The sequence below is a fragment of the Hakea prostrata genome, chromosome 1, assembly GCF_041222555.1.
Source record: "Hakea prostrata isolate BN-2017 chromosome 1, UWA_Hpros_2, whole genome shotgun sequence".
Taxonomy (NCBI): Eukaryota; Viridiplantae; Streptophyta; class Magnoliopsida; order Proteales; family Proteaceae; genus Hakea; species Hakea prostrata.
The window spans coordinates 61,632,307-61,649,377 of record NC_142600.1 but is presented as its reverse complement, the minus strand read 5'-3'; the positions used below and the strand labels follow the sequence as shown (position 1 = coordinate 61,649,377).

Below are 17,071 nucleotides of genomic sequence, written 5' to 3'. Positions count from 1 at the left end.
ATTACATTTCATTTGATGGTTAAAGGCGAATTGAAAACTAAGCAGTGAATGAATTCCAAAGATCACCAGGGGGAATATAGAGATGGCTAAACGACGGTTTTCCTCACACTGAACAAGGGCATAAGATTGTTTAAGTGTAGGAAAGGAGAAACGACTTAATACTTGCACTCTGATCTGATCGTACTCCACATTCAAACCTGCCAAGAAGTCATATACTTGAATCTTATCAATGTACTTCCTATAAGTAACCACATCATTTGGATTATTGGGGTGGCAATCCCCATAATGTTCCAACTCCTGCCAAAAAGATCGCAACTCAACATAATAATAGGCCATAGTTAGTTCCTTTTGGGTAGTCTCATGGAGCTTCTTTCATAGCTCATAAACCTGTGCATCATTCCCCAACTGTCCATATGTTTCAGTAGTAGCCTTCTAGATTTGGGTTGTATTATAAAGTAATAGGTATCCACGGGCAATGTTTGGATTCATGGAATTCAAAAGAAATGACATAATAAGTGAGTCATCCGAAATCCATTTATCCTATGAAACACCTATGGTAGTAGGTTTGATAGTGGTGCCCGTAATGTGTCCAACAAATCCTCTTCTGGCAATAGTCAGGTAAGTAGATTGAGACCAGATCAAATAATTTGTTCCATCAAATCTCACTGAAAGAGGATGAAGAGCGGGGTAATGTTTGGAGCCAGTGGGAGTAGGAGTACCATCAGTAGTTGTCATGTTGACAAAATTGTCTGCAGTTCTTCAATCTTCACCCTTTCAAAGTAACAGAAACGTCGCAGAATGCAATAGCCGAAACACCCAACAATTCTAAGGAATGATATGATTCAAAAGGTGCATATAAGGAACACCATTTTTTTCTGGGAGGCCCTAAAACTATGGAAAATTACAAATAAGCCCTAAAAATATGAATTTGCAAATAAGTCCCTAGAAAAATGCAAATTTACAAATATGCCCCTGAAATTATGTAAATTCACAAATAGGTCCCTAAAAATGAAAATTTCAATTAGATCCCTGAAAATATGTATATTTACAAACGAAGCCCCTGAAACATCAATATTTTTTTTCTTTTGGTTTTGGGCTAATAGAACTGTAGGTTTGGAGGAAAAAAACCAAAATATGGTTTGGTTAAAGGATGCAATGGTCTGATCTGGTCCATGTGATGGGCTAATAGGTTATTAGAAACATCGTCCCTGGGTTTACCTGGTTTTAGGTAAAGTGATGGAGCGATGCAGTCTCGATAGGTGAAAGAGAGAAGGCACTGGATGGCAGAAGCAGAGTGGTCTTTTTTCTTTTTTGGTCGATGGCGGAAGCAAGGTTGGAGGTGAATGGCGGAAGCAAGGTTGGAGCAGTTGCAGGTCTAGGCAATGGGTTCTGGAGCAGTTGCAGGTTTGTTAGGTCTAGGCGATAGGTTTTGGAGCAGTCGCAAGTCTGTTAGGTGCGATGGGATGTTGCAGATGAAGAAGAAGGTGTTGGGTTGCAGCGGTAATGGTGCAATTGCAGCGGCGGAGGTGGTAGATCTTTGTCAGCGATTGTTTCTGAGATAGGTGTGGGACAATTTGAGTTGATGGCGGAAGCAGGGGTCAATGGCTTCGGAATAGTTGTAGGTGAAGAGATGTCTCCACAATGGAGGTAGGTCTTCCTCAGCGAAATTTTCTTTTTCTTCTCTTCCCTAATCAAACTTAGGCTTTGATACCATGTTGAGAAACACGATGTTGGTAAAATGGCTCAATTGATTAGTGTGATCTCAACCCCTCTATTTATAATAAAGTGGAAATAACACTATTACATAAATACCTTCACTTGGGTAACAAGAAAAATAAATTTACATAAACAAAAACTCTAATAGAGTTGAACTCCTAGTAGAACTCAACCCACATACATAGTTGTTAAGGCGTCGCCTAGGCATTTGGGCACCTTTGGAGCGCCTCAAATCGGTGTCGCCTCATTTTCAGGCAATAAGGCAACCCCGCCTTGGGGTATGAGGCATTGCCTAGGCGTCACATCAAGAGCTTACAAGGCGTCCGCTTTTTTTTCTTTTTTAAATCACATGAAAGATGCCAAATCGAAGGCATATATTGAATTACTTATTAGATTCCAATTGTAAAGTATCTATTGTTTGAACCTATATGCATATTTATAATGACACTACATGTGATCAAATGTTAAAATAAAAATAAAAAATCGAAAGAGAATAAGTTCTTGACTCGAGTCTCACACTCTCACTCTCACTCTCACTCTAATCCCTAATCTCTTTCTCTCTTCCTCTCTTCCTCTCTTCTTCTCTTCCATTCTTGCGACGACACTCTAGCAAGCTGCACGACAGATGACTTCTTCTCTTCCTTTCTTCCCGTGGCTTTTTATTTAGGACCTACTATGTGTGGTTTGTAGTATGTTGGATGACTTGAGGTAGGCTAATATTAGTGTTTTTATTTATTTATTTTTTATAATCATATAAGATATGATAGATTTATAATGAATTGGAGTGAATGAGATGTACACTAAAAATTTCACTTAAAACGCCCCAACTGCCTCAAAAGCGCCTCATTGACTCATTGCCTCAACTAGCCTACACCGCCTTGCATCGCCTCATCGCCGTGACAACTATGCCCACAGATATCCATCGGAAAACTTAGATGTTGCCTTTTGTTACATGGTATTGGAGTGTCATTGTGAGTGAGAGAATCTTGAAGATTGTGCTACATCTTGCAGATCATGGGCACCATTCTGTTGTTGATTTAAGAAGCTGTTTGAAGGCTTCATCCTCCATCTCAGACCTTCCTGACCTTAATCTTATTATCTTAGCCTCATTGAATGGATGCTTCTGCGTCTAATGGATGAGTTACTGAAGCTCTGAATGTTGAATGTTCAGAAAATACTTTTCTGTTGTTTTATCAGTGTTTGCGGAACAGAAACATGCCAAGTTGTTTCCAGATCGTTTTTCTGTTCTTTGTCAAGAACCTGCTGTTCAGCAGACTTTCGAACCTCATCGTTTCTTCAATGAAAAAGACAGTTTCTTTAATTTTTTCCCCCTTGAAGTGCAGTAGCACAAGATATACACTTAAGTTGCATAGGCAAATGGGTCATTTGCATCTAAAACATATTGTAACTCTAAAAAGGGTTTGTGTTTCTTGTGTTGTTAAAGAAACGTTTGTTTTCCCCAAAGTGTTGTCATATAGAATTGATGCAATTACGAATGTCCAAAAGGGTTAAATAAACTTTCAAGTACTTAATTTTGGCCCTAGGGTGGGTTCTATGGACATTTAGGCTCTTAGTTCTTGATTTATTGATGTAATTAGCCTAATTTATAAGCCCAGAAAGTTGGGTAATGCTGTTACACTGGATTAATAGTCAATTTTAATATTTGAGTCAGTGGCTGAATTAGATTAGGATACTTAATACTCAGATAAAATTCTGCTTTGATTTTACTTAACTTTTTTTGAGTCTTATAGAGTGATTAGGAGTCCTTTTTGAGTCAAATTAGGAATTATAGAAGGTCTATATATATGTGTAATGCATCCTCCCCCATCAATTGGAGATGATTTGACCAATAAACATGCTTTTTGTTAAGGGTTTTGGTGTTGTTTGGCAATGCATATGGGTTCGTTATTCCTTTCTTTGGATTCTTCTTGACTTCTTTTCTTTTCTTTCCCATGAGTTTCTTCTATTGTTCAAATCGCTGTTCAATAACATCTTCAATAATAGTAAGTTGAATTGTTCCAAACCCTAATTCTTCTTGTAATAAGCTTCCTTATTCTTTGGTTTCTCCTTCAGTGGAAGCCCATCATGGCAGTCCAATTCCTGGTCTACATCAAGAATCCGCGACCCAGCAACATGCAAAAAACACAAAGTAACAGAAAAATGTATGCCCAAAAACAGAATCGTACCATACAGAGCCTAAATCACATGTTTAGTGTTGAATTTCAGAATCATGTACATGTTTACAATCCTGATTTTCTGATCTCTGATTTCTTTGTTTAATTACTGTTTTACCTAAATGTTGTTCAATTTCTTGCTTGAAGTACTGTTGCCGTGTTCTGTTTAATAGGTATTTCATAACTGAATTTAGCATAGATTGGTTACCTTGTTTTCTGATTTTGGTTTGCTGGTTTATCACCTTAATATCCTTCAAGGTCTGCCAAGATTGTCCCTTTAAACTTGGAATTTTTCTTTGAAAAGATCTTGTTTGGCTACTCTTTTGATCATTCAAATTTCATGCTACATTAACAATCCAAGAGTTCCCGCCCTTCAATTCCCTTAACATTCATGGACTTGAAGTTGAATTACACCATGTGTTTGAGTTTGTTATATCTAATGTTCTCTTCCTGAATCTGTGAAAGATTTTTGGTCGATATTGCAACCAATTGGATATGACTTTATTTTTGGCTTTGACCAACCAGGGCATATTTTATTACAATGTCACAGGATGGGTCCTGGCAGTATGGAAACAATATACTGCAATGTTTTAATTTTCCCTTGGTGAAGATCCCTTGATAATATGCTTTGATAATAGTGCTCAGAGAAACTGCAGGTCCTTATATTTTCTTGGTTCTAATTCTCAACTAGTAGACAAGTTGATGTTTAGGGTGCCTTTTTTTTTTTGGCTTCTTTTTTCTTCTCCTGGTTTCTAATTTTCAACTAGCAGATAGGTTGATGTTTAGGGGCTTATTCTGAGCCTCTTACCGAATCTCTTTCCTCAAGTATCCCTATTCTGGTTGATTAAAGTTTTTTTTCCCCCTCACATGGATAAAATTACTGAGCGATGTGAGTCAGTGAACCCACCCTTTCTGGGGTTATGCGTGTTGGTTTTGGTTATTCATTCTTTGCTATTATCATTTCAGGAATTGGTACAATTTAGAGAGAAATCCAAGCATGTCAAGGCATTCCGTTGTGGGGAACTTGATGATTGTATTGAAAGGGCCGAATCATCCAGGCATTCCTATAAAGAATAGAGAGAAATATGCATGTTGATAAGATGCTATTCTTCATGTTCTTGAGCTTGAGAAGGAGCAGCAAAAACTATGCGTTGTTTCTAATTCTACATGCAGTAAAATGTCTGGGAAGAATACATCTCAAATGGGAAATGATCATAGCAAATGTTGAAATTTCAAATCACAGGATTGGAGATCCTGCACTGGTGCAAAAAGTCAAACTGGGGCAGCAGATTAACTTGGAAGATGCAGAAGCTATACCTTGGATGAGAGGCTTGCAGGATTTTGGGCTGAGGATTGCTTCTTCAAAAAGAAAGCTATCTGTCTCTACCACTCCAGAGGGTTCTCTTGGGTTCATGGGGGTTGATCATATATATGGATATCCTTTCAAATGGTGGCTGAAGTGTGGGGAACGCAAATCATGTCAGCAGCGGTAAGAATTCTTTGGCCACCAAAAGAAAAAGATCACAGGGTGGCATGCCTGAGGAATCAGTTGTCCAGAGACGTGATAGATGTCGTCCTCTTGTTCAAGTATTACAGAGTAGTGCAAAATTGCCAGTATCACACTCTTTTCAGTCTGACGACAATGCTGCCTCTACCCTAGTGGATATCTACTGTGCCAAGAGGACCAAATGTGTATATTTCCCTGCAGGCTCAAATGGTATGGATCTTACAGAACCTTCTCCAGACCAGATGCAGCAGATTTCACAGAATGAATAATTGTGATCCTCCCCCTGGTTCTGTCTCAGAAGGAAGCACTTGTGATGAGTCAATCGATGGAAGATGAGGAATCTGACAATCCTGGGGGGGGGGGATTGAATTACCTGGAACCTGTCCCAGACAGAGAGACAACTGTATATTCAGGTTATTCACTCATGATTCAGTTACATATTTAAATATTCTTTTTGATTTGATATAACCAGACTGCATTTGTAGTTATCATGAGGTCTAATCAAACCCAGGAATTAGCAGGGGCCTGGACAGGTGACACCAACAAGGCAATAGTATTTTTTGTGTGTTCTAGTACAAAATTTTGCTTAGAGTAGGCTATAATAATTGAAAAGGTATACAGCAAGAAGTGAGTAAAGAGCAAACGTTCCACCTGATTATAAAAAGATTGTTAAGATCCATCAAGAATAGGTTTTAAAAAAAACAAGAAGACAAGTTTAAAGGCATCCAGTCATAACACACCTTCTCCATTATCATCAGCACTTAGGAGGATGAAGACATACTTGATTAAGGGAATCAAAGTAAGGGTCCAGAAGATTAATGAAAATGCGCTGAATATTGCATCTTCATTCTGGTAATTGTGCAACTTTCCAACAAAGGTGCTTTTGTAGATTAACTTAGAGAGGAGAGGTGCTCAAGTCCCCGCTTTAGTATGCTAATATCAAATTCCTGGAAACATACCTCAAAGAGATCTGTAAGAGAAGAATGTATATTCAGTTCATGATAAATCGAAAGATAGTTCCCTGTTTCCTTGCAGTTGTCAACTCATACAGGACAGTTAACTTGCCATTTTCTCATGGTTGGTCAAGTTACTGGATTATTCATTTGAAATTGAGCATATGCCTGGGTGTGAAAATGCAACGACTGATTCCCTTTATTGAATCTTAGATCTCCCCTGGTTCTCTTCTCTGTTACCCTGGCTACACTTGAATTCCTTGTTGAATTGAGGACTGAGATGGCTACTTCCTTGGAGCTCCAACAGATCTTTGCACAATTGGACACATCAGCCTTAGTTCCACTCAATACATTGCATGGCTCTGCTGTACCATTTACAGTCTGGTTCTTCCCATGGGATTCTACACATAGAGACACATTCCTCCATGAATTTCACCCTTTCACGCAAGGGAGACGTGCTGGGTATCTACGAACTTATAAGAGAATTTCTGCAATTCTATATTAGAGAGGGATGTCCCAAGAAGCATTATTTGCAAATGTGTCCAATTTGACAACAAATGAAATCAGAACACACCTTTCCAACAGGGCTACTCCAGCCCCTCCCCATTCTGAGCAAGTTCAGGAAGATGTTTCAGTGGACTTTATTAGTAGGCTAACAATGTTGACAGGGAAAGCCATCCTGGCGGTTTTAGATAGATTGACCAAGTACGGCCATTTCTACCATCTGCCATTACATTACATAAGCTATAAGGTGGCTGCTATTTTAACTGTAGAAATAATTAAACTAACTTGGTTTCCTCGGGTGATTTCAGTGATATAGACCCCTTGTTCCCTAGTTTAATTATTTTGGCAAGATTTATTGAACTTATAGGGAACAACTCTGGCTATAAGTACCTCTTATCACCCACTGACAGAATGCCATACCAAGGTATTGGTGTTTGAAAATGTACTCACGTAGTTTTGTTGCTGACGGGCCAGTTCAGTGGGTGAAGCATTTGGGTTGGCCAAAATACTATTACTTATACAATATAACTTACAATTCAGCCACCGGAGTGACTTCTTTCGAAGCTCTCTATGGACGGCCTCCTCTGACTCTCTTACTCTATAAATTGGATTCATCAACCAATAAAGTTGTGCTTAGGATCTCAAGTCTCAAAATCCTCCAGCAGAACTTGGTTTGTTCTAAGTCATGTATGAATGATCAAGCAAACAAGAGTTCAAGGTGGGAGACCAGGTGATGTAAATTATTTCTAGGGGTTCTGCAGGGCCCATGGTTGATTCTCTAAACCTTAGGACCCAAATTTGAACCAGCGGCACTTTGGTAATTTTGGCAAAATTTTGGTGTTTTAGGTCTGGGTCTTAGTGAGTCTAGTTTGTCTAGATCTTATTATTTGGTTTAGTATTTAAAAGTTATTGTAGAGTCCTAGTTTAGGTTAGATTCCCAGTTATGTTGGCCTGTTGGGATCCCCTAATTTGAGTCCACTTTGATTCTTCCTTTTTTTAGGACTTCATATCTACTCTTAGAATTTGGGTTGGAGTCCTCTAGAGTATGTTGTGGAGTTTTCTTGTGCAAGTTAAGTCTTAGTCAAGTAGTAATTAGAGTTAGATTTGGATAGCCAGTTAGAGTTTTAATTGATTTTCCAACTTAGAGTCCTTTTTGATTTCTTTATTTGAGGCTATAAATAAAGCCTTCAAACCATATAATTACAAGTTGAATTGAATACAAATCTGTTTGCAGGAAATCCAACTCATGGTCTTATTGGAAGGGCCATGTCGGAAGTATTAGCTCTTCTTCAATTCCAGCAATGTTCTTCAAGCTCCAGCAGTAATTCAACATAACAGCAGCTTTCTTCCCTTCTCCAACGAAGTACAGCCCCTCCCCTCCCTTCCCTAGCCCATCCGCCATTTTATATCTGTTGTGATAGGAACCCTCCCTCCTTTGAAACCTCATCAAAGCTAACCCTTAGCCCCTCCTTTGACCTCTTATATGATCCATAGACCCTAGATCTACTCCTGGAATCCCCATCAAGCCCTTTCCCATTAGGTGGCAGAATTTTCTGCGATTCATCTTCTTCTTTGCAAACCCTAAACCCTAATCGACTTAGAATTCCTATATCTCTCCAACCCCAACTCCAATCACCTTGTGCCTTTAGGATTACCAGCCCCATCCCTTGACACTCGACCCAAACCTAGCCCAATATAAGTATCCCAAACCTCTTAGGACTCTTCAAATACATCCTAATATGTCCAGGACTGACCTAAACCTACGAGACCTAGCCAGAAACTATAAAATAACTACAACAGCCCCATTCTAAGACCATGCAAACTCCTACAGAATCCTTCCCTAACCCCTAACTTACGTATTCAGTTCTGGAATTAAGGTACAGCAGCAGCTGAAGCTTCAAGCCTGCCATTGTATTCAGCTTTTAAACCCTTGAATCTAAGCCTAGCCTAGTTCCCCAGGTCCGAAACTGATATTACTGCAAGGTTACAAGCTTGTCAGCATACAATTTATTGTTTCTAAGCCTGGTCGAATCCCATCTGGGGTACTGTTTTGTTACTTGTAGCCCTAATTCCTCCAAAGATCTCCTACAAGATGGTTGGTTCCCTGATAGAGGATCCTAAAGTGAACCCAATTCTAGGACATAATATCAAAACTCAAAAACCCTAGAATTTGGTTTACATCACTAGGTCTTTATTAGGCTTTATCTTGTTCCCAACTGTTAGTTTCCTTAAGATCAAATGACAAGCATTTCATAAGATCTTTTCGCCCTCACCAAGTAATGGAGTGCATTGGCAAGGTAGCTCATACATTGGAACTCCCAGCTAGTGCTGAATATGGTATTCCATGTCTTAGTTTTGAAACGATGTCTAAGTGAACATCATGTAGAATCCCCTAAAATCCTAACTAACCTATTGTTTTGTACTAGTAGAAGGCAACTTTGGACCGTACAAGTTGAGACCAAAAGTTCAGGAATCAAACCTATGGACTTGGATGGACTAAAAGATGACCTGGCCACCCTAATTGATTTCAAGAGGAGCGAGAAAGTCAGTCGGGAAGGCATAAAAAGGACATTTTGGCATGCACAAAAACCTATGCTAGAGGACTCCGATGCCAATGTAAAGTATACCATTGATTCAAGAATGTCTAGAGGAGTCTACCCTCCGAAGCTTGTCGAAAACGGCTTTCGCATGTGAAAGATATAGGGGCGGTTGATAGGGGCGGAAAGTCAGTTTGATAAATTGTCCCCACCTAGAAAAGGATAGTTTCAGGAATTTAAGTCAAGAAACCCTATTTTATTGCTTTCTAACCTCGTAAACAAAATTGTTTATGCTACTTGGAGGTTGAGAGCTTGGGAGGGGAGGCTTGGGAGGGGAGCACAAATCATAAGGATAATCGTGTGTTAAGGTAAGAAGACTCTAAGAAACCTATTTTCAACCTTTCCTTCATGGTATTTATGGTGGTTGTTTGCAATAATGACGAGAATGGTGGAAGTTGGTATGAATTGAATGCTTATTCTTGTTTCATTGTATTTCCCAACCTCTATAAGTGTTGGTTGGTTTCATTTCACCCATTTGAGATTGATCGACCCTCTCTGAGATGCATGTATGCGGCTTTCTTAGAATCAAATTGGGGCCTTTTGATTTGTGATTAGTTGGGATCTTTGGAAGGTGCTTTTGGTGCGATACTGTTGTTCCATTGAAGTCCCAAAAACTCCCAAATCTTTTGATTTTTAAACGAGCTTCAAATAGGGCTTTTTGGTCGCATCCGGGGGGAGGGGGTGGTCGACTGGACCTGGTGAGCTTGACTTGCCGCCCCTTGTACGAGTGTGCAAGTTGCGTTCGTTGATGCTTGGTGTGGTTTCCCTACTTATACCTAACTTAGTCCTCATGTTTTCTAGGGTTCTTGTGGATTATTTACACTCTTCAATTTGTGGATTTTTTGGACATTTGGAGATCATTCTTGTCATTGACAGGTGAGGAATGCATTATCATACAATTGTGTATTTGTTTTAAAAGTCTATTTCATCTGATCACAAATGTCGTATACATTCTTATGAATTGTGTGGATAAAGGTAATATGTTATTTCATACTTGTGTTATTATTCAATTCATTCAATGGTGATTGAGAATATGATGTGTGTTGAAGTTGGGTGGTATGGTACTACCTATGCATATAAACCTTGGGTTGTGGGTTCGCCCATAACCCCTAGTGCCTATGCATCCACTTAGACTCACTAGGGTTATGGTTAGTAGGTGTCTAAATGTATTGGCTAGTAGACCCTGATGAGTGCTACTACTCTTTCGGCAAGGGTATTGAAGTCGAGTGACCCATGCTGGTAGTGGTTGGCTCCTGTGGGCGTCCAAAAGACAGCTTGAGTGCCGTGAGGAGACATGAGAGGCATCTGCCTTGGCATATGTGAATGACCATAGGGTTAAGGAATGATAGTCCAAAAAATGGCTTAAGTGCCATGAGGAATAGCATTCCTAGGCTGAGAAAGATACTGGACCAAAAGGGCACTAGGCATGAGGGAAGATATTTAGACCACATGTAGTACGAGATGTAATTGACCTTGCATTGGGCTAGACTTAGCGCTGACACGCACTAGTTCTCAAACCAAATGGTGTTGGTGAGAGAGTGGTGACCTAATCTCCAACCACGTTGTGATGTGACCTAATCCTATTGCCACGGGTTCCAAAATATGGCTTAAGTGCCATGAGGGAGAGTGACGAGACTACCCAGAGGAGGCTGGTGTTGCAACTTAATGCGTGTCAGCTATGGAGACTACATTTGTTAGAGTTTAGGAACATATTTGCATAATTTATTTATTATCTCATTATATTAATATTGTGACGGATGTGCGATGTATGATTATGTTGACTTCACTGAGTTTTAATGAACTCATCTTCTTTATATATATATATATATATATTCTATTAGATCCTGTTGTAGGTCATGAGGACACTCTTTACTTGGAGAGTTCGCCGCCGGCGGAGTCCTATAAGGGACCAGCTGGCGACTCCGCCGGCGAGAACACCAAAGTACACGGAGAGTCATGCCCTTGCTTAGACTGCTCCTATGGACTTCAGCCTTTTTGAGGCTATGAATATTTCTTATGCAAAATTAGTTGCCATAATTGCGATTAGTTACATTGTCTATTTATTTGTTAGACATGGTGCTACTTGTAGCCTTAACTTTCTTCCATAACATTTAGATTTCCGCTGTTAAACAATTTTTTCCTTTCATACTCTGATTTCAAATTCATTAACTTTGATTATGATTTGAGGATGATTCATGATTGTAATAGCTTAATGATTTGATGCCCTAATTCCTTTGCTCTTGGATTATGCTATGTGGTATTGTATTGTTATGGATTGGTCGTGAACCTGATCTTGTAGCGTATCACCCCTATGGGTATTCGGGTATGTCCATAATTGGTTGGGTGGGGTGTTATACATCATCCCCAGCCCCTTCCTTCGCCACTCAGTAGTCGGCTCCGCAGCTCATTCCTTCATTTTGCTAAAGGGTGCAATCCTCCAATTCTCACCACTCCTTCATTAGCGCTTGATTGTTCAACAAGCTCTGGTCCAGTGGCAAGAATTACTCATGGAGGGAGCCTCTTGGATTGACATCATGACCCTCCATCGTTTACTTCCTAAGCTTTGAGAGAATTCCACATTAAGCACGCAGAATCTAAAGATGCCTAGCTTTCAGTCTGTGCTGCTAAAGGGAAAAAGAAGGGTATTGGGGCAGGGTCGTGGCAGCTGGGCTGTACTCTGTAGTAGGGTTGAAGAAAGAATGATGAAGGCGTGCGTTAAACTCATGGGGGGGGGGGAGGGGCAGGGGACAACACTGTTTTAGTTAGTTGCTCAAACTATGTGGGGATAGTTTTGCGTGAGTGAACCTGTGTTTGTCTAATCTTGTAATTTCCCTTTTTTTGTTTTCCTATTGCTGTTGCTCACAGCCTCACTCCACTGCTCCTTAGTCATGTTAAGGTTTTTGTCTCCCTCCTGTTGTTGAGGACGCTGGTCACAGCCTCACTCTACTCCTCACAGTGAAAGGCTTCCCCCCACCCCCTGTTGTTTATGCCGATGAAGAAGCTATTCACTGCTTCACATCCTCTTGCTCTGCTCCTCACTGTAAGTTTTTATTTATTTATTTATTTTTGTTGGGTATCTGAAATTGCTATAGATTGATTTAGCCTCGTCTCTTTTCTTGATTTACTCCTCTATTTAAGCCTTGTGTCGACTTTCAATTTTATTGGTTATATGTGACTCGTGTAAGCAGTAACAGATTCCTATTCTATTCTATAAAATGTACTACTTATTGCAATGTTGTATATTTGGTAGTCTGATAACATTATGAGTTTATACTTATTTTTGGCAATTCAATTCATAGCTTTATTCTTTGTGAATAAACTTCATATTATATCTTTTGTTCAATTTTTGTGATATTTCTACATTTTAGCAAAGTGTAAATATGGATTCTTGTTTCTTGATACTGTTTAAATTGTTCGTTTTCTTTTCCCAAAGGCCTTGCATAAATTATTGATTCTTGTATTTTTTATATAGCTCATTGTACACTAGATTAGGAGATATATTAGAAAAACTTGGGGTTGCTTCCCCAAAAAGAAAAAGGAAAAAAAAAAAAAAAAAAAAAAAAAGAAAGAAAAAGAAGACTTGCAGTGCCTAGTTGGGTGCCTAAGCGGTTAAACAAACCTCCACTGGCTTGGTTCGCCTGGTGCCGTGACAACAATGGCTACGATCAAGTGTTGCCTAGGGGAGACCAAGAATATACCTAGATTATTAGCAATGTCTACTCAATAGACCACTTTTTGAGTTACAATTCGGGAGAACCTTGTCCTCCTTTCAAATTTGAGTTCTCTAACTAGGTAAACATTCCCATTTTGCGATTTTTCATTAAAATTTTCTTTTTTATGTCTCCTGAAGTTGTCTGATTACTTCTTTCTAGGTGATGATCATGTCACTCTCAGTTTTGGCAATGGACTCGTAAGTTCCTTTTTTAATAGTTTATTTTTTTTTGTTATTTTCCTGCTTCTGTGCAGTTATTGAGAAATTTAATTGTAAGTGAGTCTTTTCTTTGCCCATTATGATATAGTCCTTGGAATTTTGAGTATCATTCTTTAACCATATTAAACTTAGACTGAGATTCACAGTGTCCTCTTAAGTAGGAAGGGCTGCACCCCAGGGCTGGTATATGCATGGATGGCACTATTAGATATATAAAAAAGTATACAAGTCTGAATTTCGATCATAGTTAGTAATTACTACGCATGCTAAAAGTCTGAAATACACATAAGTTAATCATCAAAGGTAATCAAATCCTAGATTTCATGTAAGACAACTTCAACAAACATTAGATAGTTCAAGTTACAATTGACTAATATACCAACGAGTGGAACATTACCCTACATTTATGCACCAAATAGGATTTCCATGTCATATGGTTAGTAAGTTGCTATTGAACTTGTTGTATGTGCCACATGATGCAAATATGTGCAATCAACTCATAGATCAGACGGCTTTTTGACATATATTGCAATCAAAGAAAACCAACAATATTTGAACAATTGACTTGCTCCAAAATGGTTACCTTTGCTTAGATTTTTTGAATCTAGGCTAGATTTATTGTAGATGAAGATTTGACACATATAAATGAGGTTTGGGCTCAGATCCAGTGAATTCTCACTCTGAAAACTACCTGAAACTATAGAAACTCAATCAACATATAGGCAAGATATCTTGTCTTGGTTGAGTCTGGTCCTTTTATAAACATGATTGAGCTGGGATCTCGGTTGTTCTAAATCTCGAATTGGGAGCTCGATTTCACTAAAATCCCGGTTCAGATTTTGCACTTTTTCAATTCGACCCCCATCTCATCTTGCTGGGCCTATGAAAGAAGTTATTTGCGAGATCTCAATCTACAGGTTCAAATTTTGCACCATTTCAATTGAACCCCCCATCTTATCTTGCTGGGCCAATAAAAGAAGTTATTACCAAGATCTCAATCTACGAGTTTGGATTCTTGTATGAGATCCATTCTTGCCTCTAATCTGATATTAGTGAATTAGGATGTCATGGAGTCGAGTATGCTTCAGAAGACAATTTCAATAAAAGAATGTCCAAAAAGATGCCATTGAAATCATTATGGATCTTTGCACCAAATCTTGAAAAGCACTTTCTTTAAATAAATCATGATGAGGAGTTAATTGCACCAAATCTTGAAACGCACTTTCTTTAAAGAAATCATGATCAGGAGTTAATTGCATTCATTTATTTTCCTAATATGCCACTAATATCTTGGCGGATCTTTTGCATTACTTGTCGAAACAACAGTTTCTTCCAAAAAAATTCGAAGAGGATTTGCTTGCATTTATTATTATTTTTAATATGCCATTGCCATCCTGGTGGATTCTCCCATTAATTCTTGAGTTGGTAGTTTCTTCCAGAAAATCCAGTAAAGATTTGACTATATGTACTTTTTCTTTCATTAGCCTGTTAACTCCTCGTCTTCTTATTTGTACTTCACAGCTCACTTTGACATTTCCATTTTTCTGTAAAATCTCTCGGGACTCTCTTAAAACTTATAGTAGGTAGCTCTTGAATCTTGATAAACATATATGGAGGTGGCAGAAAAGAAGATTATTAAGAGACAATGTTCAAGTTCGATTGGCTGGCATCGGCTGGTGGTTGAGTTTGAAGATGTGTTGGTTTACATTCTTTCAAAGCTACCTGTGAGGACCCTCTTGAGATTCAGGTGTGTATGTAAAAAATGGTGTAATCTAATATCTAGTGATCCTTATTTCATGCAACTCCATTTTCAACAATCCAGATCAAAACCTCCTGTTTTCTTAGTTTCATCAATTATAGTCAATGAAATGGAACAGGGTCCCCATTCCCTTTCTTTGGAATCTATAGATAAAGAAAGGAATCCATTAGGTCGGTTTGTGGCCCAGGTTGATGATGTCTACTCTCGACTGGTACCTACAAATTTTGATTTCGTGTGCATTCATGATGATGAAACCATTCGTATTTGTAATCCTAGTACTCATGAATCCATAACACTGCCAACCGGCCCAAAACTTGCTTTCCCCTATGAATACTCTTTTGTGGGTTTCGGATATGTTAAATCAACTGACGAGTATAAAGTGGTTCGGTTTATTGCTCCTAATCTTGAGTTTATTCGAGAGGGGTTCGTTTTTGAGGATGCTCCCTTCACAATGAGATGTGAAGTCTTTACCTTGGGAACACAAAGAAGGGGTTGTGATTCTTCTTGGGCTTGGAGAGATGTGGGGGATTCGCCATACCATGTTGGAGATTCTAGTCCTGCAGCTTTTGTTAGAGGAGCTATTCATTGGCTTGTTCGCTATGATGCTATGGCTGATGCTGAACTCTACGATGGGCATATGATTGACCCGGATAATACAATCATTGCATTTGATGTCGAGAGAGAAGAATTCAGATTAATTTCTCATCCTAAAGATTGTCCCGATATTAGGGCTTTAGAATGGGGTGACCTTCAATTGGTAGAGTTGAGAGAGTTGCTATGCCTTTCATGTACGGTGGGTACTGTAATGAGCATATGGATGTTTGAAGGCTACTGCTACGAGAGTGGCAATGACCATGTTAGTGGTACATGGGTGAAGATGTACAATATTGATCTGAATGCCTTGCCCCATATCTACCACCTAGGGGAAGATGAGTATTATGTACCCAGAGACATAGAGGGCTCAAAGGTATTAATTTCAACTTATTTGAAAGGATTGGGCTATTACAACCTCAAAACAAAGAGTTTTCAGGGATTTTTGCATTCGAGACCAAGAATGCCAAGATTTCAGTTCACTTTCTATGTGGAGAGTTTGCGCTCACTAAAACCATTTGCGCAGGTATGCATCATGTTTTCCTTTTTTTTTTTTCAACCGTTTTTTTTTCTATATATTTTGTTTTGTTTTTGATTAGGTATTGCTATAGCCTCAAATGTCTAAATTCTTAATTATCCTATTCCTCTGTTTTTAGATTGAAATTTTTTGTGAGTAGTATTTAACAAATGTTGAAATTGTTGGCTAGTTATTGAAACAAGGTCACTATTCCATCATGCAGGCAAATGTTGACGCAGCTGAAACTGAAGGAGAAACGAACACTGTCACTGAGGCTGTCAGTAGCCCATAAGCAAAGTTTTCTGGTTTAACCTTTCATATTCTTATCAGTAATAGTTATTGAATGTTGAAGCAGTCCGGAAGCTATTGAATGGAAGTTTATACTCTAAGCAAACAAACATTGAAGCAGTTGAAGCTGTAGCAAAAGTAGAAAGCCAACCTGTCTCTTAGGCTGTAATTATTCCATAAACTAATTTTCAGGTTCAACCTTTCAAGTTCTGCATTGAGAAGTATGTTTAGTCAGCAAAATCTGTTCCTTGTGAATCTAGTGGGATTTCTTTATAGTTGAATGTTGTACCGAACTTCCTCATATATCAATAGGGCTTATACTAAAAATGTTTTACTGGCTTCTGTTTTCATGGATAATTCCTTATATGCTAGTTTGGAAGAGTTGCATTGAATAAAGGTAGCATGTTCATTTGCCTTTCCTTTTATTTGAGGAAGTTTGAAATTTCTCTGTTAGCAGTGTATATATCATGAGAATGTGAGGAGGTGCTATCAAACCTTTCATGTACTCGTTGAATCTATGTTCGTTAGCCCTTC

General features: G+C 38.8%; 2 protein-coding genes across 3 annotated transcripts in view; both read left to right on the top strand.

Moving 5' to 3' along the window:
* LOC149029307 (uncharacterized) overlaps nucleotides 1-10,081 on the top strand; it is a 29,408-nt gene extending 19,327 nt beyond the window's left edge. For both annotated transcript variants that reach the window (XR_016171027.1, XM_089141468.1), the window contains exon 4: nucleotides 4,857-10,081. Coding sequence is in view for 1 of the 2 variants with exons in the window: in XM_089141468.1 (XP_088997594.1) it covers nucleotides 4,857-4,967 (111 nt within the window). In the remaining variant the exon portion in view is untranslated. The remainder of the gene's footprint in view (nucleotides 1-4,856) is intronic.
* A 2,117-nt stretch (nucleotides 10,082-12,198) lies between these two features.
* On the top strand, nucleotides 12,199-16,863 carry LOC149029306 (putative F-box protein At1g32420). The gene is made up of 2 exons (XM_089141463.1): nucleotides 12,199-16,258; nucleotides 16,473-16,863. Exons 1-2 carry the CDS (start codon nucleotides 14,993-14,995, stop codon nucleotides 16,539-16,541), a joined length of 1,335 nt encoding a protein of 444 aa, XP_088997589.1. The 5' UTR covers nucleotides 12,199-14,992; the 3' UTR covers nucleotides 16,542-16,863.
* Nucleotides 16,864-17,071: the final 208 nt, after the last annotated feature.

Excerpts from the sequence above, each read along its gene's own strand:
- LOC149029306 (XM_089141463.1), top strand. The coding sequence starts at position 14,993 with ATGGAGGTGGCAGAAAAGAAGATTATTAAGAGACAATGTTCAAGTTCG. Across the intron at positions 16,259-16,472 it reads CACTAAAACCATTTGCGCAG|GCAAATGTTGACGCAGCTGA; the intron begins GTATGCATCATG and ends TCCATCATGCAG.